The sequence below is a fragment of the Gossypium raimondii genome, chromosome 10 (assembly GCF_025698545.1).
Source record: "Gossypium raimondii isolate GPD5lz chromosome 10, ASM2569854v1, whole genome shotgun sequence".
Lineage (NCBI taxonomy): Eukaryota > Viridiplantae > Streptophyta > Magnoliopsida > Malvales > Malvaceae > Gossypium > Gossypium raimondii.
Genome location: NC_068574.1, coordinates 53,997,129 through 54,021,695, shown reverse-complemented (window position 1 = coordinate 54,021,695; position 24,567 = coordinate 53,997,129). Strand labels below are relative to the sequence as shown.

Genomic DNA, 24,567 nt, shown 5'->3' with positions numbered 1-24,567 from the left:
ATGGACGGTTTCCCTGGATACCACCAGATTAAGTTGCGTATTGAACATATGGAAAAGACTACATTCATAACCATGTGGGGAATATTTTGCTATAAAGTGATGCCATTCGGACTAAAAATTGTGGAAGCGACGTATCAAAGAGCCATGGTAACCTTGTTTCATGATATGATGCATAAAGAAGCCGAGGTTTATGTCGACGATATGATTGCAAAATCTCAAACAGAAAAGAAGCATGTACAACTCTTGAGGAAATTGTTCTTGAGGTTGAGAAATTTCAGCTGAAACTCAATCCAACAAAATTCACCTTCGGAGCCAGGTTCTAAAAATTGTTAGGTTTTGTAGTTAGAGAAAAGAGGATCGAGATTGACCCGAATAAAGTCAAGGCTAGATAGAAGTTGCCTCTGTCGCGCACTCAAAAGGAGGTCTAGAGTTTCTTAGGGAGATTAAATTACATCACCTAGTTCATTTCACAACTAACTGAGAAATACGACCCCATATTTCGTCTGCTTAAGAAACATAATCCAGGTGTATGGGATAAAGATGTCAGAAAACTTTCGACAAAGTCAAACATTACCTGTCAAATGCCCTAGTGCTGATGTCACCTAGTCCAGATAAGTCACTGATATTGTACTTGACAATATTTGAGAATTTTATGGGATACGTGCTGGGCCAACATGATGAGTTAGGAAGGAAAGAAAGAGCGATATACTACCGTAGTAAGAAGTTCACTGAATGTGAGACAAGATACTCCCCTTAATCTGGACGACCCAGAGACTGAGATAATACATGTTGTATCATAAAACTTGGCTAATCTAAAAATAGACCCTCTAATGCGCATGATGGAGTCGACTGCTTTGAATGGAAGAATGGCCCGATGGCAGATTCTGCTTTTTGAATTTGATATAATCCATGTGAACCAGAAGGCAGTAAAAGGGAGTGCAATAGCATATTTTCTAACCAATAAAGCAATAGAAGATTACGAGCCTTTGAATTTCAATTTTCCAAATGAAGATATGTGTATGTTACAACCACTAAAGAATATGCTTAAGATGGACATCCTTGGAAACTAAATTTTGACGGAGTTTTAAAAGCTATGGGTAACAAAATCGGGACAGTCCTGGTATCCCCAAATGGAGATCATTATCCCTTCACTAGTAAATTAGATTTTGATTGCACGAATAATATGACAGAATACAAAGCATGCATCATAGGTATCCGTGCAGCCATAGAATGCAAGATCAAAGTACTAGAGGTATATGAGGATTTTGTACTAGTGATCTTTCAACGCAAAGGTGAATAGGAGAAAAGAGATCCCAAGTTGATCGAGTATAGAAGGCTGGTCCTGGAGTTAATTAAAGAGTTTGATGACATCACCTTCTGTTACCTTCTGCGAGACGAAAATCAGATGGCTGATGCCTTAGCTACTTTAGCTTTCACGATCAAAATGAACAAATAAGATGATTTAAAATCTATCTAGATGAATATTTATGAGGCTCCGACTCATTGTTACAATATCGAGGAAGAGGAAAAGGATGATCACCCTTGGTACCACGATATACAGCGATATGTAAAGAATCGTGAATATCCTGATCAGGTGACCGAGAATGATAAAAGGACACTAAGGAGACTGGCCAATAACTATATCTTAGATGGGGAGATCCTGTATAAAAGAAGAAAGGATCAGATCCTACTAAGATGTGTGGATGCCATTAAGGCCAAGAAGATTTTAGAAGATGTCTATGAGGGTGTTTGTCGAATGCATGCTAGTGGTTTTACAATGGCCAGACAAATCATAAGATTTGGGTATTATTGGTCTACCATAGAAGTGGATTGTATCAGTTATGCCAAGAGAACGCATAAGTGCCAAATTTATGGAGACAAAATTCATGTGCCTCCTTCACCTCTTCATGTTATGACTTCTCCATGACCTTTCTCTATGTGGGGCATGGATGTCATTGGGCCGATCTCACTAAAAGCTTCCAATGGGCATCGATTCATCTTCGTAGTCATTGATTACTTCACCAAGCGGGTAGAGGCCACTTCTTACGCCAATGTCACGAAGTCGGTAGTCAGTAAATTCTTGAAGAAAGAGGTCATATGTCGGTATAGGATGCCAGAAATGATTATATCTGATAATTCATTGAACTTGAACAATAGCACAATAGTGGATGTCTATAGTCAATTCAAGATCAACCACCACAACTCGTCACCATATTGCCCAAAAATGAATGGTGCGGTGGAGGCAACCAATAAAAACATAAAAAGATCGGGGGAAAATGACTTAAACTTATAAAGATTGGCATGAGAAGTTACCATTTGCCTCTATGCTTATCAAGCATCTATCAGGACCTCTACTAGGGCAACGTCTTTCTCATTACTTTAAGGAATAGAGGCGGTTTTGCCCATTGAATTTGAGATTCTTTCTTTCCGAGTTTTGTCAGAGTTGAAGTTAGATGAAGTAGAATGGATCCAATCCCGAGATGATTAGCTGAACTTGATTGAAGAGAAAAGGTTGAAAGTTATCCGTCGTGGTTAAATGTACCAAAAACGAATGATGCGAGCTTATGACAAAAAGTTTTACCCCAGAGAATTCCATGAGAGGGGCCTGGTATTGAAAAAGATCATTCACATACAAAAGGACTTTATGTGGTAAAGAATACCTTTTTTGGAGGAGCACTAATTTTGACTGAGATGGATGGCAAAAACCTGCCTAATCCTACGAACTCAAATTCAGTTAAGAAATACTTCACCTAAAAAAAATAGGGAGACTCCAAGGCGAAAACTCGCAAAGGGCGCTTTGAGACCAAAGGGGTTTTGAGTTGAAAACCTGGGAAAAGGCAGCTCAAATTTTGATTGAAGATTGAACATGTGATAGTCGGGTCTTCTCAGAAGGAGAAATGTTACATCTTGGGGCATCAACAAAGTACTCTAGATCTCCTAACACATATCAAGCTCAAAATGGTCCTCGAGAAGTTTGTGCAGAGAAGCTCATGCTACGATATTTGGGGCACCTATTTTAATCTTACTCATTTTGTATTTTAGCAGTGTTTGCTATTTTGATTAATCTATTCATTTCGAACTTTGATCCCAGTAAATTTCAATCTTGTCCATTGTTACAATCTTTTTCAAGCATTTTTTTCAATGAAATAATGATTAATGGACTAATAATATTCAAGTAAAAGGGTTTTTGCTTGTTGCTCTGAAAGGTTTCTAAAAAGTACAAGGACCTAAAACAGGACCACTAGTTAGAACTGGCCAAATCTAAGGGTTAGAAATATCGGGGAACGAATACTTAAATTGTGATTGCTTCTTCAAATTTTCTGTCAAAGATACTAGATCTGAACAAGAAGGCCTGACAATACATCAGTGATGGAACCTTGACAGACAACGAGCAATGTCAACCTAAGCATTAAAAAAGGAATCATTCTAAAAAAATGACATTCTGCATGCACGCAAATATCATTCATATACATCTAGTTATGAGCATTTGATTCATTCTAATCATAACATCCTAATCTCTTGGCATAAATATAGGCCCATGAAATGGATTCTATAGGTCATGTTTCCCAAATAACAATGTAACAGATCAGTGAAACCACAAATCCTATACCCTTGAAGCTGCAGTGGGACAGATTGAGGTCACCGTGGCGAATATTATCTCCCTAAAGTTAAAGTGGAGCATATTGAAGTTACAAATCTTATTTCACTGAAGTTGCAGTGGAGAAGATTGAAGTTACAAATCTTATCTCCCTGAGGTTGCAGTGGAGTAGATTGAAGATACGAGTCTTATCTCCCTGAAGTTGCAGTGGAACAGATTAAAGCTACAAATCTAATCTCCCTAAAGTTGCAGTGGAGCAGGTTGAAGCGACAAATCCTATACCTCTAAAGTTACAGTGGGTCAGATTAAATCAAGTCACAAATCTTATCTCCCTGAAGTTGCAGTGGAGCAGGTTGAAGCTACAAATCTTATTTCCTTAAAGTTGAAGTGGAGTAGATTGAACCAACAAATTTTATACCTCTAAAGTTGCAGTGGGTTAAAATGAAGTTACTTGAAAAAAGGAGCACCAAAGAGGTCGAGATTCGGCGAGACCAGTCAAAATTGGTCTTTCTTAAAAGTCTTTGCTTCATTCTCGTTACACAACAACGAGCAAAGAGGAGCAGCTGTAGAGGCCCAATTTAGCCCGAGCCCAGATTACAAACAAATAAAACAGAAAAATTTAAACCAAAAATAATAAAGTCTAAAGTAAAGGTAGTCCAGATACAAAAAAATATCAGGCCTGAATTTACAATCCCACACGACACAAATACAAAAACCCTAAGGCCAACGACCAAATTTTTTTCAGAAAACTAAGAAACCCTAATCCTTCTCTCACGTCGCTCATTGCCACGTCAGCATGCTCGCGCCTCGAGGTCTACCACCATCAACTGCCTCCATCCCGTCGATTGACTCCAGGGACACCTACAAAAAGAAGAACAAGGACAATACGCAAGAACAGTAGAAAAAAATAGAAAAAAATTTATGAAATGGCTATCAAAGCCATAAAACAGATTGTATGGGGGGACTTTTTTTTGAAAGAAAAAAAATAAAATACAAACAAAAAAGCAATAAAAAATAGAGTATAAAGAAAATTTCAAAGGTGATTTTTTTGGTATTTTTTATTTAAAAAATAATAAATAAAAAGATAGGAATCGTTGTTACCTGAGCTGCGATAGTTGGTGGTCCTCTCTAGCCTAGAAAGCTATCGAGTCCCTGGGAATTCGACCAAGGCAACGGCAGAGGGCATTGGGAATCGAAAGGTTTTCCTCTTGTTTGGGGGGTTTCGACTTTAGTCAGGTGTTTTTTACTCTGAATCGGAGTTTTACGCAAAAAAAAGGTTTAAAATAATTTTTTTGGCGATTTTCGGCCACCGTAGACGGTGGTCACCATCGTTGGCGACCGATGGTCGCGGCTCCAATGACTGAACCCAGACCCTTTTTAGAGAAAAAAGAGAGAAAACAATGTGTTTTTTTAAACTGTTTAAAATGAATTTTTTGGAGTTTTTTTTTTTTACTTAAATAGGGCGCCAAAACAACACCATTTCAAGGTGTTCCGAAATGCCCCAAAACGACGCCGTTTTGGGGCCGACTTGATTCACGACCCAACTCGACCCCCTTAGGATTTACATGTTTTTGATGCAAGGGGTCTATTTGCGTCTTTGGTCCCTCCCCTTTTTAGGTGATTTACATTGTAGTCCTTTTTTACCTTTTAATTTTACCACTTTATTTTATTTTATTTTATTTTGGTCATTGGGCCATTTCTAGGAAATAAACACCCAAAATGGTTGCGTTTCGAGGCTGACCCGACTCAAACCGCGCAGGATCCGCGCGTTTTCGACAAGGAAGGGTCTAATTTATTCTTTGGTCTTTCCGCATTTTCACTATTTTAAATTTCGTCCTACTGCTGTTTATTATTTCTTTTAATTTCACCCTTTTATTCTATTTTTTGTGCAATTTGGTCCGTCGATTATTGTGGACCCATTAAGGGAAGGACACGTGTGAATTTTGAGGGGGGAAATTGCCTTTCAAGTCCCTTTATATTTCATCCTATTTTAATCTAGTCCTTTTGTGTCTTTTTCTTTATGATTTATACTGTTAATTTTGTTATGTTTTTTATTTATCCTTTTATTTCTTTTATTTCTTCATTTACCCATTTATTTATGTCCTTTTTGAAATACTTTCTTTAAACATAATTTAAATTTCAATTTAATCCCTAATTTGGTTAATTTTGCCATTTTATTTACTATGACATTTATTTTAGCGTTTAGATTTATATTATTTACGTTTCCTTTTCGTTTATACATTTTATTTTTGTTCTACCTTCATCATTATCATTATTTTATTAATTTTTATTATTAATATGATAATAATTATGCTATGATTAGTACCATTAAATTGATATTCTCATTATTATTGTAGTGGCATTGCTATCATCATTTAACAACACATTCTTTTATTTATTTTATTTTTATTTTATCTTTTTGTTTATTACCCTAATATCGTCCTTCCATTTTTACCTATATGGCTATTTCGTTTTATTTTACTATCATTATTTCATGTATTATATCACAATATGTTCATTCGTTTTTCTTAAAAGAAACATATATCGTTTTAAAAAGGGTTATCTTCGTTTTTTATATAACGTATAAAATATTCAAAATCGAGGTAACATTCATTATTTTTGGAATTAGAAGAGTCATGTTCCTAACTTACGGAATATGGCTTCTTTCTAAAACCGAAATAATCGAAAAACGATTTCAAAAATATAAAAATGAGATTTAAGTAACGATTAAAACGGCGATTATTCTGGTTTTCAAAAACTAAAGGCGTCGTGTCCTAACTCACGGGGCATGATCCTTTTTCTCGATTAATTCGAAATAAAACATTTTCTATTAAAATATCTTAATACAAAGGGATTGCATTTTAAATTCTCTTCAAATTTTCAACTTTCAACATTAAGAAATCAAGTAATCAATTATGTATCATTTTTGGGTGTAACGAGGGCACTAATCATTCTTCGTGCGTAACCGACTCCCGAACCTATTTTTTAGATTTCATAGACTGAAAAACATTATTTTAGTAAATCAAACCTTTTATTAAAACGATCAAATTACGAGATTGCCTGATCACACCTCTTGAAAGTGATTGGTGGCGACTCCATTTTCCATTTTAAAATAAAAAAGTCGATTTCAAAAAAGAATTTCGACAAATTCAATTTCCCAAAGGCATTCTGAATAAAAGAAACAATCATCACTGGTTTTATAGGAAAAAAAAAAAAAGAAAAACCAAAATAACTATAATGCTTCACCAATCTGAAGTATTGATTTGAGTTCTAAAAATCAAGAAACACTCTCAGAAACTACAAAATTGTATTGAGCTTATTGCAAGAGCCAAGGTAGGTGCAAACTAATTTATCAACCTCAGACTATTTCTTGGTTCAATGGAATTCCTCCATTTAAAATAAGATGAGCTTATTTCTTTTTATGCAATCATAATCATATAACAAGACCAAACTTCTATGTCTTTATTTGGTGGAAATTAGTTCCGGCAATGACTCCAGTATGTCATAGTGACCATACCCATGAAAAAGCACATTAATAGGATTCTCCTTCTCCTTCTGGTATTCTTCACCGTACTTTGCTATGTTTATTAAATTACCAGAGCTTCTATGAATCATGTAGACAGAAATTCGAGTCCTGTCAATCAAAATGGGGTGTCAAATACAGCAGTCAAGTAAAACATGAGGAAAAATAGATAGGAATTTAGAACATGGAATTCAAATTCCAAGTTTAGGCTTTGGTTAGAATACAATTTGAACAATGCATAAGAAAAGAACAGTTACTGTTTTGCTTTGACATCATTCCATAAGCCATCAGCAGAGTTTCATGCATAAGGTATAGACTAACCCAAAAGCTCGAGCACTAATTATCAAACGGTGGTTTTAAACCTAGTTTCTTCACAAAATAGGCAAATTGAAATGCTTGTACCAATATGCAAAATAAATGAAAGCATCATCACACAAAAATGAAGTGATTTCAGTGTGGCAGGGGACTCAGTTATATCTTCTCATGAATATTCTAATTATGCGTTCTTTGAAAACTTAAATCACTAATATTTATGAGGCATTAACTTGGTTAGTAATTAGCACCTTAAGAAATAGCATAAACTTTTCATCTGTTTGCAAAGAAAAAAGCAAATCACCTGCAGTATTACATAGAATCGATCACAATATTATGTGCAACTCATAAGTCATGGAAACTTAAATTATTCATCATTTTGATAGGCTAATTGCAAGATTATAGTAAAATGAGGTAGGAAGTGAAGAGCTCGCATAAAAGGTGTATTACAAAACAGTTCATAGTCAAATTTTTAACAGAAATAGAAACTCACTTCAAAACATGAGAAGCCATCAATAATTCAGGTTCCCCACCCCAAACATAAGGTTGCTGAATTTCCTTTACATAAGCATCAAAATCTCCCTCAATAAACCTGCAGTTATCATATCATATGAAGCCCTATGCTTATTAAAAATTCCATCAAAGTGAATGGCATTCCAATATAAAGACAAAGCTTTACCATTCTGTTTCTTCACGCCTCTTCAAAAGCTCATTCACAACCTACATGATTAAACATATAAAAAGGGAAAAACTCCTATTACCATTTGTAGATTCAGAAACGAAATTTGATACATAAAATAGTGTATCTTGATCAAATGCTTCAAAAAAAAAAAAAAAACCTCCTCGTAATTACCTGAGCTCTCAATTCATCAGCAAGTTCTCTTTGACGGTTTTCATCAGGAGCTTCTTCTCCAGACCTCAAACAAGCTCCATGAGCTATTGCTCTGAACAGACATCGTCCATCCGCTAAAATCCCTGCAGCATATCAAATATAAATTCAAATTCATTTTTTAATATTGAAAACTGAGTATCGCCCTCCGCTGAAATCCCTGTATATCAAATATACATTCAAACTCATTCATTTTTTATATTAAAAACTAATTTGCAGTAATTAAAATTAGTTAATGAATTACAACTAACCTGTAACCTTGTAATTATCAGCGGCAGCAACTGAAGACAAATGATTACTACTATTTTCATCTGAATTTAAAGAAGCATCGGTTTTATTATCAGCATCGAGGTTAACGTCATCAAATTCATCCATCGGCATCGGCGCAAGACAAGCGCAGACCCCAAACAGAAGCCAAGCAGAATCCGATCGAAGCCACCGAGCCGGTCTGGCATCCCACGACACATTCCAGGAACCTTCCCCTTTCCTCTCCACATTCTTCCACACATCTCCTCTATTCTTCACTCCTCTGTCTCCTCCGCATGGCAAAATCGCATGCCATATAGAAGCTGCACCACCCTCTGAGCCGCCACCAAGCCGACAAGCCGTTGAATGGTGCCGGCAGCGCCGATTAGCGGCAGATAAATCGGCGAAATGTGATGGCCAGTGCAATAAACGATTTTCGTGATGGTGAGCCGCTGAACCACCGTGGGCGATCAGAGATAGGGAGTTGAGGATCCAAGGCTTGGGAGGTCGTGCGCACAATACACCAAGCATCACCGGACAGTTACTAACGAACGCCGATTAAGATACACTGTATAACCTACACACCATTTACAACCATTTCAGCTCTCTATTTATATGTAAATCAAAATTTTCCTTTTTCACTTTGACGGCGAGATAGAGGAAAAGGAGAAAAGATACTGGGTCCACCACAAAAAAAATAATAATATATTTAATTTTTAGATTTTTCAAATTTCTAAAATAGTAAATGACAAATATAACCATTTAAATATAAATCAGGTGTTTTATATAAGGGCATAAAAGTAAAATTAATCAATTGGGTTATAGAGGACTGAAACAAAATACCTGTTTAGTCGAACAAAATATTAGGGTCGCGTCACTTCCTTCGCTGGAAAGTTAGGGAAATCCCTATGCCAAATGATACAATAAGGTCAGGTGTTAAAGACTTTCTGTGGAACTGCAATCTCTCACCGTACACGTGGGGTATAATCAAGACTATTTTAGTAAATTACCCATTTTAAGAAACATAAGATATTTGGGTAGGTTTCCTTAATATGACCCAACCTTTTTTATATAATAGGTAGGTGAAAATGGTTTTTGCTTTCGACATCGGACTCCTCTTTTTATTATTTAATAATTACTTCTAAAATTAAATTAAGAATATTTTGGTAACTAAAATGCATCTTTTTATAATTGTCTTAAACTAAATTAAATTTTCATGTATTTATAAAGCATTTGATTAATTAATATATTTGGGTTATTATTTTTACTACATTCTTCTTCAACCATGTGCACTTTAATTGGCACCCATTTAATTCCACCAGATTCTCCCTTGACGACACAACACCCAACAAACACCCTCAGTTATATTCTGTGTCAATGGCACTAGGTTCGGTCACTACCACCCCATTGATTGAAAGGCCTGTTATTATCGTGACATCTTTTAAACTGAGTTTTTAACATTCATCTCTTAACTAAGGCAACAAGCAATTCATGAATGATATTCAATTTGTTCATTTTAACGATATCCTTCAAGCATCATTGGATACAATCATTGGGAGTTGAGAACTTTAAGTTCTATTAGTACAGAAGAGTTAGATCTACCTAAGGTTCCAAAATAAATAAATAAAATTAAAACTAAAAAATATTAAAAAAATTTGTGCTAAACCAATTATTATAAATAAATTAAACTAGATATTTTACCATATTCAAGACGTAATTGATTGGTTAATTTATATGAAAATGCTCAAAAAATATTTTAAAAAACTAGGCTAATTTTCTTAAAATTTATCGATCTACGCTAATTTTGGAGAGAGAATGAAAAACGCATCCTACTGAGTACATTTTCATTGCCACATCAATGAAAACCCGCCACGTAGGATGCGTTTTTAGGAGAGAGAACAAAAACGTGTCCTACCGGGCGAGTTTTCACTGATGTGGTACTGAAAACACACCTTATAGGACGCGTTTTCCTTTAACGGTACTATATCAACGGTAACTTTTCCAATGACTAGTAGGATTCCAACAACCATAAAAATTCCGATATAAACCCCTCAAACATTCATTCTTTCCTCCTAAATACTCCATACTCATTCTTTCTTCCTAAATTCTCAATCTTCATTCTTCAATCCCCAATTTCCAATTTAAATTTTCAATCTTCAAATTTTAATTTTCAATTTTAAATTTTTAATCCTCAATTTTTTTAATTCTTTTTTTGAATTTTATTCTCTTCGATTTTATTCTTTTCTTTTAAAATTTTAAATGGCAAATCAACTTTTTCGTTTGGATGACAAACATATCTTTGACACTCAATTATAAATGGTAAGTAAATTTATTATATTATTTAAATTTAAATAGTTAATTATTATGTTGTTTAGATTATTAATTTTTTATGTTTATATACTTAGCCCGAAGATCGGGTTTTGGAGATGTACATAAACAACTTAAGCAAAGGTGCACTGGAGGTCGTTCATGGACACTTACGAGATGTAGACTTTTTATATGCAGCTCGCATGCTTGGGGGACTAAATTGATTCCCCCACTCATCAGTGCTTTAATCGAAAGATGGAGATCGAAGATGCAAACGTTCCATCTCTCCTGCGGCGAGTGTACAATTACACTCGAGGACGTCAGTTTACAACTCAGTCTACCAGTCGATCGGGATGCCGTTATGGGGCCAATTGTTAGTGCCTATTGGAGTACAACATGCAAGAAATTGCCAGGGAAGGTGCCAAACAAGTTTAGGGGTAGCCGGATCGAGATGAAATGATTGGAGAACAATTTTCAAACTATCGATGCTTCAACGAGCGACATCGGAAAAGAACAATTCACGCCCGCATTCATCTTAAGATTGATTTGGGGTCTATTAATGCCAGATAAATCTCACAATCTGATGCATTTGAGGTGGCTACTACTACTAGCCGACTTGAAGGAATCGAGACGACTTAGTTGGGGATTAGTGATGCTGGAAACATTAAACTAAGAAATGTTTTGAGCCATGATATCGGATAAAGCCAAAATCGACGGTTGCATGCTCCTTCTCTAATCATGGATATGGTATCGACTACCATTTTAACACCCCCAAGTGGAACTCCCTTACGAATTTCCACTCGTCATATGGTAAAATTCATTCAATAATATCATTACCGTTTTTATTTTTCATTGTTGTAATTTTGAAATAACATATTATTTGAGTAGGTGGAAGAACCCCGCAAGACACAGAAGTATACCGACCGAGCTCGAGGATATCCGACTAGCCTAGATTAAGAAATCGAAGAGGAGGTTAGCTTATGAATTTCAAAGTTATATAATATGTATTCTAGCACTTGAAATAAAATATTACGCATGTTCTAAAAATTATAAATTCGTAATGCAGTTTGTATGGATGCCATATGTGTATTTGATGATTCAAGAATGCGTCCCGACTGAATTTTTGGCCAATCGCAACATCTGGCACGTCGAAGTGCCATTGATCATTTTTGCAACGATCAAGATGTACAAATCCGATTGAGTCATGCAACTGTTCGGGTGTATGCAACATATTCCGCTGTCACCCTAGGAGCTCGATGACATTTGACTTACGGGGTAAACTCGAGGAAGATTGACCAATATTCTACAAGAAGTATATCGAGATGTGGGAGTGTAGGTACGATTTATTGCCAATGTGTGAACCATTTCTCACTCTGGAGTTGGTGACGTCTCCAGATTACATGGATTGGTTCAGGCATAACAACATTCTTCTTCCGACCTAGTTGTTTTGTCAAAACCAACACAACATGCACAATCATTCCATGCATCAACACATTCAGCACCAGTTTATTTTACACAAGCACCAGAGCACACCCTCTCATTCCTTGCATCAACACCTAATTCAAGAATATATAATGCACAATCATCACCCACCATGTCATATTACATGTCGGTCCCACCAGAAACACCGACGCATTCGATACTACTTTCAATTCCCACCTTCTATCCGCAATTGGGACAAACGACACCATATAATAACCCTTTGATAGTGTCGCAAACACCCCCAACATCATTGTTCTACCGATGTGGGTCATCCTCGCAATCGCTGACTCAACCTAGGGATCCACGATGGGCGGCTAGAACACGATTGGTTTTAACCACGGAGGAAGGAGAAGAAGTCAGTGATCAACCCCAATGTGCACACAGGGGCGGAGCTAGAAAATTTTTTAAGGAGGGTCGGAATAAAGTTGTATATTTTTATGATAGAAAAAATAGAATTTCACCATTTTAATAGCATATATCTTTATAATTTTTAAAGGATTAAATCAATTTTTTCTCATTCTTGGGTGGCTAAAGTGTAATTTTACCATATACTAATTTAAAATTTTTAAAATTATAAAAGGACTAAAGGTAAAATTTTCCATTTTAGGGTGGGGCCAAGGCCTCTGCCAGCCCCTTTTGGCTTCGCCCCTACATACATGTCAAGGAGAAGCCAAAGTCGACGAGCAACTACCAAATGCAATAGTGCGACAGAACCTTAGGCCTGCCCCACACCCACCCAGTTTGTAGCACAAATTCGAGACTCCCATAATTACGTTATTTTGTAATTTTGTAATTTTTTATATACTTTGTTTACATCCAAAATGTACACTTATTTACGATGTACGAAATAAATTTATTAAATTGGTTTGGTTTATATGCAATCAAGTTGTGAGTTTAAAATTTACAATTCAAGTTGAATTTTACAAATCGAATAACTTGAATAATTCGAATGATGATTTTATATGTAAAATTCAAAAAATTCTAAAAATATATAAAGAAAGTTAAAAATTAAAACTTTCTAGAATAATAATTTTGGGGACCTAACGGGTTAATTAACAATTCAAGTTTATCATACTAAAGTTTTTTTTATTTTCTTTGGAAAAGTTTTCAAATATATATTGTTTCAAATTTATGTGCTCTAACATGGAATTAGTTATACTAGCACAAGATTTTAACTTGACATGTTTAAGTTTTTAATTTAACTCAAACACTTTCACTTGATTAGATTCGATTCGACTCGAATTTCATTTTACTTGACTCGATTCAAAAAAAATTTAAGTCGTGTTAGGATGATAAAATAGGACACGTCAACTCAATTAACTCGAATTTTTTTCACTCAATTCGATCAAGTGAGGATGATAAAATAGGACATGTACGATTTCTACATTTTCTTTGATCAAGTTTATCCCGGGAATCCTGGGTTGTAGGGACTCAAAAGTAATCAAGTTTTGTGGTTGAAATGGCCAAAGAGAAAAAGCTCCTTGCATAAGGCATTTTCATCTGACATGACAGTAAAAACGCTTCCTACAGGGCGCATTTTCAAGCCACATGTCTGACATATCAGAGAAAAACGGCCCTTGCAGGGAGCGTTTTCTCTCTAGCCATTTCAACCACCCCAACTTGATTGCTTCTGAGCCCTATAACCTAAGATTCCCAGGATAATTTTTTTCCTTTTGGAACCCGCCCCATCCCCTATATAAACACCCCCATCCCCTTATTTACCACATCTCAATCTCCTCTAAATCATTTCTTCTTCTTCTTGCATGTTGAATTTTTTGAGTTTAAAGATTTATTTCTCTCTCACTTTGAGGAAGATGTAGTCATAGTTTTAAGTTGTGTTATGGTTCACGATGATTTCATGGAGCTCAGTAACCTACAAATTTCACCCACCGTATGTGTATGGCGTCATCACCTGAGAAGTCGAGATCGCTTTACAACTTGAGGTCTAAGTTAGCAGTGATTATACCGTTTCGGGTTGAAGTGTAACTAAGGCTTCAAGTTTACAAAGGTTATGTTGTCAAGGGAGTACACATAAATAGGGCCGTAATTAACAGTGCTAATGCAGACACGACAACAAGTCTTATCGTCAGAAGAGCATGTTTTATAAAACTCAAAAATAAGTGCGAGGAAGGAAAACGCAAGGGGTCTTTCAATATAATCGAGCTATTCGTGTTGTCCATCTCCACCGAAGGCGGTGACCTTGTTAGTATAACTTGTTACACCCCAATGTTGTCACAGGTTATAATAACGGGGTCACCGCCTTCAATGGTGGTGGATAAGATGCATTACTTGATTGTACTGAAATGTCACTGCATTTTTTTCCTTGTATTTATGTTTGAGTTTTATAAAGTATTCTCTTCTGATGAGAAACTCGTTATCGTGCTCGCATAACCACCATCAACTACGACCCCATTTATGCTTCATCCCTTGACAACGTAACCTTTGTAAACTTGAAGCCCTGGTTACACTTCAACCCTAGACCATATAATCATTGTCAATTGGAACCTTGAGTTGCAACGCGATCTGGCTTCCCATGAGATGACTCCATACTTACATGACAAATGAAATTTGTAGGTCACCCAGCTCCACAACACCACCATAAATTCAAACATTCCTTAAAACTATAATCACGTCTATCTTAAACACGGATAAAATTAAATCTACAAACTTCTAATTTTCAAACGCAATAAAAAAAGAAAAACAATTTTTACCTAAGTGAAAGCGTGTCTTACAAGGCACATTTTCACTAATGTGGCAGTGAAAACGCGCCCTGTAAGATACATTTTCCTTTCTCATTCCAAAAATAATGTAGATCGATAAATTTTTAAGATTTTAGCATAGTTTGTCACTTAAATTTTTTTCAGCGTATATACATAAATTAACCTAATTGATTATGTGGCCAACCATTTTCTCATCGAGAGCTAAGAAAAAAAATCCAATAGGTTAGATATCTTAAGAGCTTGAGATTGAGTGTATTAGAAAAATGTGGATAAAATAAAAAGAAGGATAGGTGGGAGTTTTCATAGAGTGAGGTTAACAACCATTAAAATAGACTCACATTTATTAATTACAATTAGTTGAACCAAGTATGAAATAAATACATTGATCAAACTTACAACCTTAAACTGAACAACTATTGTTGAGTTATTGTGCATAGTACTTACGACGGACGTACACTTTGTAAGAAAATATAATATCGTATGTAGTATTAATATGTCAGTAACAATAATAATGCAATACAATGCAGTAGCAGTAACACAACAAAATACCTGTAATTGGACAGAGTTGAAAATTAGAAGAAGAATTTTGTTGAGGCTTGTATGAACAGTTTCCTTAAGATAGATTTGACCTCTCCTCGGTGTTTTGAGTAACATTGGATGTTTGTCTCTCAAGATATAACAACAAATGATCATAGTAGCAGCACATAAACAGTGATCAATCCAACACAATCTTGCCTTTCTCTATCACCAGAAGGAATGAATTTAGAAGGAATTTTTTATATTGATGGTTTTTGATTATGTGTTTTGGAAGTCTCCTAACTTGGCTTTATATAGAGGAGAGAAAATGAATAAAGAGATTTAGACCGATTCATGAAGAGTTTTGTTATAAAGTTAATAGATATAAGTGAACAGGCACAATAAATGAAAAGATGCAATATTAAACCAAAAGCAATGAATCTGTTCATCAAGAGATACAATTGTTCAAAAGATACAACTGTTCATCAAGAGAAAGAACTATTGTTTAATTTGAGCATCAATTTATCATTCATCACTCAACAATTTTGAGCATATTATATAGTATATAAATCCATAATTTATTATTCAAACCTTCAATTTTATCAATAAAATAACATGCCTCAAAGTTCCAAAATATCCATTATTTTCTAACATACTTCCCTTACTAAAATCAGATATCCTGTACATGACTTGACTTAAGGTCCCTTTAGATGGGTGGTACGTTTATCTGTGATTAATGTATAATCAGTGGTGACGGTGAGATTAGATACTCTGGCGATACTATAGCATGAGACAAAAAGAAATATAAACGCATGCACTGAAAGTAAAAATGCCCATCCAAAGAAATCCTTAATACGTTGATTCGATAACATTATTGTTCAGGTAGTGTTAAAATACATATTTTGATAAATAAATTTCCCTCTCACCTATTTCAATAAATAATAAATATAATATAAAAATAAAACCAAATTAAAACATTTGTATTGTATGATGCCTTGTATTAACAAGTCAAATGCCTTCTTCTTTTTCAAAATATTATGTATATAACTAAAAAAACCAAAGCGAACATCTCAACTAAATAATTAATAGAGGTTTTATATTGAAAAAATCAGTGTTTAAACTTTGGTAAAAAAATATAATAATGGTTATCTAAATGGGATTGAATCGACTAATTAAAATAAGAATTAATAGAGATATTGATTTGAAAAGAAATATCATATCGATTAATTTAAAAATTGGTAAAAATTAATTAAACCGAGCTGAATCGAATTTTTTTAATCTGAAAATATTGGTTATGATGTAAGCTTCAGCTGAAATCGCTTCCAAAATTTGAAAGTATTTTGTGGCTTTCACGCTTGCCATTGCGTGTAAAATTCCTTGCTTTTCGTCCTACTTTGATGCTTTCACGGTTCTAACTGCATAGAGCTTATCACCACGGGTATACATTTTGTTGAGAAACTTATCATCAATTGACGAACATGTATAAAGTTAAAGGTTGTCCAAGAGGGCGTTGGAAGACGGAATCTCTGGAACATAACTAGGGCACCCTCTAATCCTAATTATTCCAATAACAAGGTTCTTGGGGTCCCGCATGATAAGATTGTATTTTAACTCTTATCGCTTGACCATGATGATGCATCTATGGTTCCGGATAACCCGCTTACAAGTATATCAGTGGTATATCGTGACCCTAATAGTATGATCGTAGATGATAATAATTATCCATTTTATGTAGGCTTGGTTGAAACTGTTGAAGCTCTGCTCGATTGTTAGTCGGAATAATTGGCCATATATTATTATTGAAAAAAACAACGAAATTGTTTAAAAATAAAGCTTAAAATTATTGTTTACTAATAATTTAAGTTAAAATTTTATTATTTATAAATATTTTTACAGTAAATTTGTGCTACACATTGGCTGTAAGTATGGATGCCATGTTGACAAATTGCATAAATCACCGTATCATAAAATTCAAATATCCACTCATCTATTTTACGCTGGATCTTTTAAACATATAACATTTATTTATTTTACAAATAACAATATACTTTTTACATGAAGTTGACGAAATCATTCTCAAAATAGGCAAGGGACATGTTGCATTATGTTACAAAGAAACCATGCTGTTTTCATTATATAAAAGAAAATTGCTGTTGGGCGTTGGCACCACCACCTCCACCTCTACTCTCAGCCCTAGCCCCACACCCTCCACCGCCGCTACCAGTATACATAAAACCAGGGCTTTCAGAGTAGTCAACACCACAAGCGAAAATAAGCTTTCATAAAAGAGAGAGAAGTCATCACCATTTATTTTTATTTTTCTAATTCTCTTACCTTAATTTTAGGTATAGCAGGTCAACCTATACTAGAAGCTCATATATTAAAAAAATCGATTGTATTTTGCTCATCCTATTAAAATATGAGTAAATTAATTTTTGTATGTTTGAAAAAAAGTACAAATTGACTAATTCATTTAAAATTTCATTCATAAATGCTATTAAGTGATGATTTGCCTTTTTTTTTTAATAAGTGACTTGGAATTAAAGGATATGTAGGATTAGGTAAAAGTACTATAAAAGTTACTGTATTAGGAGTTAGGTTGCATTTTATCCCTCTACTCAAAATATGAGCAAATTAATCATTATAGGTCAAAGAACAAACTCATCCTTCTGTTAAAATTCTATCAATTTCTATTGTTAAATGCTTTTGTAGCTAATAGAAAACCATACATTAACATGTGGCATGTCATGTATATCTCATGTTGACGTGATAATATTTTTAAAATCCTGAATTTTTTATAATTATTAAAAACCACATCCAAGGTGAACCTAAACAAATGATTGTCCTAGTTCATTTTATCCTGGATATGGTTTTCCAAAAATAATTTAAAAAATAGAGATTTGTTTAAAACAATTAAAACAACATCTAAAATGATCCTAGACAAATGGTTGCCCAATCTTAAATGAATCGGACAACTATTTGTCCAAGTTTATTTTAGAGTATTTTCTTAAATAATTATAGAAGAACCTTTAAAACTTATTAAGAATTTTAAAAATTATAAATACTGATTAATTTCTAAAAGGTTAAATATATATACGCATTTACCATATTTAAAGAATTTAAATATACCCATACACATATGTTTCTTCTTAATCAAGTTGAATTTTAATTAATCATATGGATGAGTTCTATTTTGTTAATTTCTTATAGTTGATAATAACTTTTAAATAATTTTCTATAATTATGTATAAAATATTTTACAATTATTTAAGAAATAATTTCAAAATGAACTTAAACAAATGGTTGTCTAGGTCCATTTGAACCTGGACAACCATTGTCCAAATTCATTCTAGATGTTGCTTTTGATAATTTTAAATAATTTTAATAATTTAAAAATTCTTATAAACTTTAATAGTTTTTAAACAATTTTCTATAATGTTTGTATACTTATTTTAAAAAGCCATGTATAGGATGAACTGGGACAATTTAGACATAATTTTTAAATAATGATTAGAATTTGTTTATTTATTTTTAGATTTTTTTGAATTTTAAATATTTGTTGTGCCAAAATGTGTCACACTAGCATGAGGTACACATTACATACAATGTATTATTATTTGATTGCTTCGTCAATCACATCATCAATCAAAAATAAAAATGAATGAGTTTTTTAACAAAATAACTAATTTACTCCTTAATCTAAACATACAATCCGCTAACTTAATATAATGCTACCTACTAAACGGCAATGCCTCCATCTTCAATAAATGTACTCGAGACTTTTGTATTACAATTTACATGCAACAACTAGCTTAAAGGTTTCCTCAAATATGATTTTTGTCTTTAATTAACTAGTGTGGATCCCCTTGGTCTCCTAATCCTTCCTGAATAGCAGATATTTATTAAATTTTTTTAAAAAAAATTCAGATAAAAACCAAAATTGGAATAAAAAGAAAAAAAACTCAAAAATCAAAACATAAAGAAATAAAAAAGTATTAAATAATTAAAATATAAAAATAAATAAACAAACATATTAGAAATTATTTATTCATTTGCTAAGAAAATGAATTTTAATAATGGAGGAAGAAGACATTAGAGTAAAAAGATGATTGAATCTCAGTCAAAATTGGCAGTTGAATAGTTCACTTCCAAATCATCGACACTATAAAAGCTAAGGGAGGCTTTCATGAGACGATCGTTGCTAAGAACAAAAGGTTTTATTGTACAAAGTTGTTAGCTTAGACGGGGTTTGTGCTTGTTGTCATGGTCCTTCGTTATTGCAATCTGTACACACACATGGAACACAAATTGCAACCTAAAGAGTTTCAAAAGAATACAACCTGCTAAAGAGGGTGTCTCAACCTCAACTTGTTTAATTTGAATGGTTTGTGTGTTGAGGTCTGTGTTTTTAAGAGGGTTTGGTTGCAGTCCCTTCACGACAGCTGTTTGGGTGGTGTTATCGATTTTCGCTTGTAGGCAATTGTGATACTGTTTCGATCATCTGGTTTGTATGTCGCTTCAATGTTGATCACAGTAGGTTTGGCTTTTACGTTCTTGGTGGGGGTGAAGGTTTGAGGGCCATTACCATCTTGCATTGTCTTATTTTGGTAGGATGATGCTGTATGGTCTATTCTAGTATGCCTATTTTGGTATTGTTTTGGTTTGCCTTTGGAGAGATTACTGTGTATTTTCACTATTTCTGGTTTTCCAACATTTCGGTAGTTCCATCCAATTTTATTTTCAGCAATGATCTTTGAGTGGGTTGTATGAATCCAAAGCCTGATATCGGACCAATTGAATCGCTAATTAGTACGATAATAATTTTTCAATTTTTTACTTTTAAATGAAAATTTTATTTAACTAAAGTACAGTAAAAATCTATTTAATTTGTATACATATTTAATTAACAAATTGTAAAGTGTTTTTAATATATTTTAAACTTTTATAAAATTTGAAAAAAAGAGTTGTTTTAAACAATTTTTTAAAATATACTAGTTAAATCGTTTTAAAATTTTTAATTTTAAAAAGTATTTTTAATTTTTTAAATTGCTATATAAAGATGTGAGAAAAATTAAATATAAAAAAGCATGTTGGAGAATTTATTATGAAATATTGAATATATTATATAATTTTTTTAAAATGTTGCAGGATTCATTAAAAAAATTAAAAGTTGCAAAAATTATAGAATCTAAGTAAAATGGAAGGATTTATTATCAAAACAATTTACAAAACACCATTAAAAATTATATAAAAAACGAGGCGAGGTTTATGTTGTAATTTTCCCGCCACAATTGTTTTCTTCTTTTTCTTGCCGCATGGTAAATTTTTATAGTGTGAACACATTAAAACCTAAGAACCTTGTAATATATATATATATATATTTGTGTGTGTGATATGATTAGACTAATAGCAATTTCTACAAGCTAAATCTTCTAATCACCGAAGACAAATAAAATTAGATTTTATGCATACCATTTTTATTATAAGAAAATCTCATTTCGTAATTCTCACAAGTAGTTACTGTTGGAACCGTAAAATAAGATCTGATATAAAACTTAACAAACTAGGATTTATCATGTTAGATCATTAAGAACAAAACTATATGCAGAAGCGTACCTAAATCCATTGTTGGAGATTGCCCAAAAGGTCTTAATCTTCGAAGAAAATAGTTTATCTCTTAGTATAACTCTCTAGTAGGGATGAAAAAGAAATATGAGATATATTTATTTCTTGGGGACCACTACCTCTTTTTAAATAACCGATTATTAAATTAGTTTTGGGTACTTATAAATTAGCCCGTCATTAAATTATAAATATGACTTACGGTATCTACACATTATTTCCATGACACTTTAATACCTATGGCACTTTTCACATACTTGGTCACTTAATTTTGTATCACACTTTATAATAGCGTTATACATTATACATATGTGTCCATAATTGAGAATATTGCATTTCTAATAAGAAAATAACCAAATATGTAAATGTCTGAAAACAAACATGAAGCAAATAAAATACAAACTCTCTTTAAACCACGATGTCATCAAATAATATAACACTCATATGAGCAGTATACTCATGAAAGACCTTGGATGGTAAACCTTTTGTGAGTAGATCCGCTATTATGGAGTTTGTCCCAATGTGCTCTATGGATATTTGTCCACTTTGCACTCTTTCTTTCACAACTAGAACTTTATGTCATTATGCTTTGACTTAGATGAGCTCCTGTTGTTGTTGGAATACAACAACGCTAACTTATTGTCACAAAATAATTTGAGTGGTCTTTCTAAATTCTCCAAAATGGCAGCCCAATGACAAAGTTCCGCAACCATATTCCATGGTTTGATGCCTCATAGCATGCTACAAACTCTATTGTGTTGGGAAATGTGCTCATATTATAGTAAACATGTAATTGTTTTCTATGTATTTGAACAATGAATAAATAAATCTCACATTTCATTGTTATATCTTTTGGATTTCTGTATTTCATATTTTGCATGCATAACGAAATTGTGACAAGCAAATATTAGTTCATTGATTGTTTAAGTTCAAACTGATAATAAGTGTCATTGTAAGAACATTTACATTGTGAGAAAGACAACTTACTTTAGTCGATAATCTAAACGAGTCCATAATTCCATAAAAAAATCAAAGTGAGCATTTGATTCAAATACTGAGAAAGATTATTATGTCGCCTACAATTCCAATTAAGGAGATGGCTAGTCTTGGCTATCTGAGCAGTTGACTCCATGTGTAAAGACATAGATGTATTCATTGCCAGAATGATATATTGGACTGGATCTAAGATGAATTAATTTTGAATCTGTTTGTGAATTAATTCACTTGTGACATTCACGGTGTGATTTACCTAAATCTTGAGTTAGTCACTAATCATGTGTATGTAACTCGTGTGTTTTGATATAAGTGGAGGCTTATGCTCTAAAGATGATCGAGTCGATAGCCGATATGCTGGGTACATGACTAGTGTATGACATGGCTTTACTAGCAACAGTGGAATTCATAGCTCAATTAAAGAGTTAACGATATCCTCTCATTGGCATTGTATGGATTGATAAATATGGAATGTGGCCACGTGTTACTAGTTCTAGAATGACCAATTTATCACATTCATTTGTTGACAATGATCATATTAATCATTAAGAAGACACAAAGGTGACAATAAGATAAAATATGATTATATTAAGTGAACGAATTTAACTCAAAGGAATTAAGGGTATCATATGAAGGTAACACACACATGACGAGGTCATTGGACAAAGCAGTTGGATGAATTGCTTTCGTAAAAAGTATACAATAAAGAGTTTTCAATCATGGTACTTATTGTGGACTAACTTCATGATTAAGTAATTGCGAATTATCAAAACGATGCTACTAGACATATTTGCATTTACTAGAAGTTAATTGTATATGCCCGATTAATCCCTCCGCTAGCTTAACAAAAGCTCGATTGGACTATATTTGAATTAGAAGAAAATTCTACGACTTTAGAAATAATTTAATTGAGTCGATTTATTCGATGTAGAATTAAAGTGGGTGGTCGTAAGAATTGTTCAATTAGAGAATTTGATTAAAGAATTTTCTTGAAAATTTAATTTGAAAAATCTAAGTGATTTTTGGGAAAATTAATCTTGATAAAGTAAAATTAAATTAATCAAATTAATTAAAATTAATATGATATTTTTAAAAATTAATTTTCAAGTCAAATAATTGGTATAATGGGTAATTGAACTTAAAAATTAGACCTGAGATCGTAAATTGGGCCCAAGAGCCCAAAACCGAGACCAAGACACAAAAATTGGTTGAACCGGGCCTGGTATGTGAAATCGAGCTGACGGTCCAACCAGTGGTTGGATCAGACCAAATCGCCAACAACCGGACCTGTTCAAGGTGTCGGCGGCGACATTTCGATGGCCTAAAAATAGTCAGCAGCCTAAAAATGGTCGGCGGCAATGGTTCTTTAGTGGTTGAATAGTGGAAGAATTACACTCCTATTGAGACTCTACTAGAGAATTTAATTTCAGATTAACTATTCCAAAAATAATATTATTTTAATAGATTTAATGTTAAATTAAATTTAATACTTATCTTAATAGTATTTCATTAATTTAATATTAAAGTGATTATCTTAATATTTAATTTAATTTAATGTTTATCTTATAGATAAATATTCTATTAATTTAATAAGATTTAATATTAAATTTAATCTTGATAAATATTATATTAATTTAATATTAAAGTGATTAAGTTTAAACATATTTAAACTCTCTAAACTCTCCTATATAAAGAGAACATTGAGTTATTATTTATATACACTTAAATTTAAGAGATAGTTATAGAAAGAAAATTCTCAGAAGAAATTATTTCAGAAAACTTCTGGAGATATTTTTCTTATTTACAACTTGACCCAAAAGTTTAGAGAAATTGTGAAATTATCCCACTAGTAATTTTTGTGAATTTTGTTTAATTCGAAGCGAGGCCACACTCGGTAAACGTGAGCTTAAGGATAGCTAAGATTACGCGGTCGAAGTATTCATCCTAAACGAATCGAAAATGTAAAATTTTGATTAATAGTTTATTACTTTAGATATCACAATCAAGTTTTTATTTTGAAAAAAAAATTAAAATTTTGATTTTTCCCTAAATTTATTTTTCTTTGCGTTTTTCAAACCAGACTTTCTAACATTTGATATCAGAGCTAGGTTGTACTCTATCTATAAATATAAATGATAATCATAATAATTTTATCTTCTTCTTGAATGATTTGATTACATAGAAAGTGACATTTTTTAGATCTTATGCATATTTTGAGTTATATATGGGAATCGATGCGATATTATATATTTGTTATATAATTTTTTTTGCCAATGTTGTGGCTCTTAAGAAATAGACCGTGGACTATCATACTTAAATGTAATTTTTTTCAAAAGAAGTCAACGACGAAGAGAAGATA

General features: G+C 33.1%; 1 protein-coding gene across 1 annotated transcript; it reads right to left on the bottom strand.

Moving 5' to 3' along the window:
* Positions 1 to 6,827: 6,827 nt before the first annotated feature.
* LOC105777394 (uncharacterized) lies at positions 6,828 to 9,188 on the bottom strand. Its single transcript, XM_012600651.2, has 5 exons — positions 8,574 to 9,188; positions 8,287 to 8,408; positions 8,113 to 8,153; positions 7,927 to 8,025; positions 6,828 to 7,232 (listed from the first exon to the last, which is right to left on the bottom strand). Exons 1-5 carry the CDS (start codon positions 9,097 to 9,099, stop codon positions 7,061 to 7,063), a joined length of 960 nt encoding a protein of 319 aa, XP_012456105.1. The 5' UTR covers positions 9,100 to 9,188; the 3' UTR covers positions 6,828 to 7,060.
* Between the last annotated feature and the right edge of the window lie 15,379 nt (positions 9,189 to 24,567).

Coding starts and splice junctions, on each gene's coding strand:
- LOC105777394 (XM_012600651.2), bottom strand. CDS start 9,099: ATGCTTGGTGTATTGTGCGCACGACCTCCCAAGCCTTGGATCCTCAAC. Junction 8,154..8,286: donor CTGATGAATTGAGAGCTCAG/GTAATTACGAGG, acceptor TTAATCATGTAG/GTTGTGAATGAGCTTTTGAA. Junction 7,233..7,926: donor ATGGCTTCTCATGTTTTGAA/GTGAGTTTCTAT, acceptor TTTGATTGACAG/GACTCGAATTTCTGTCTACA.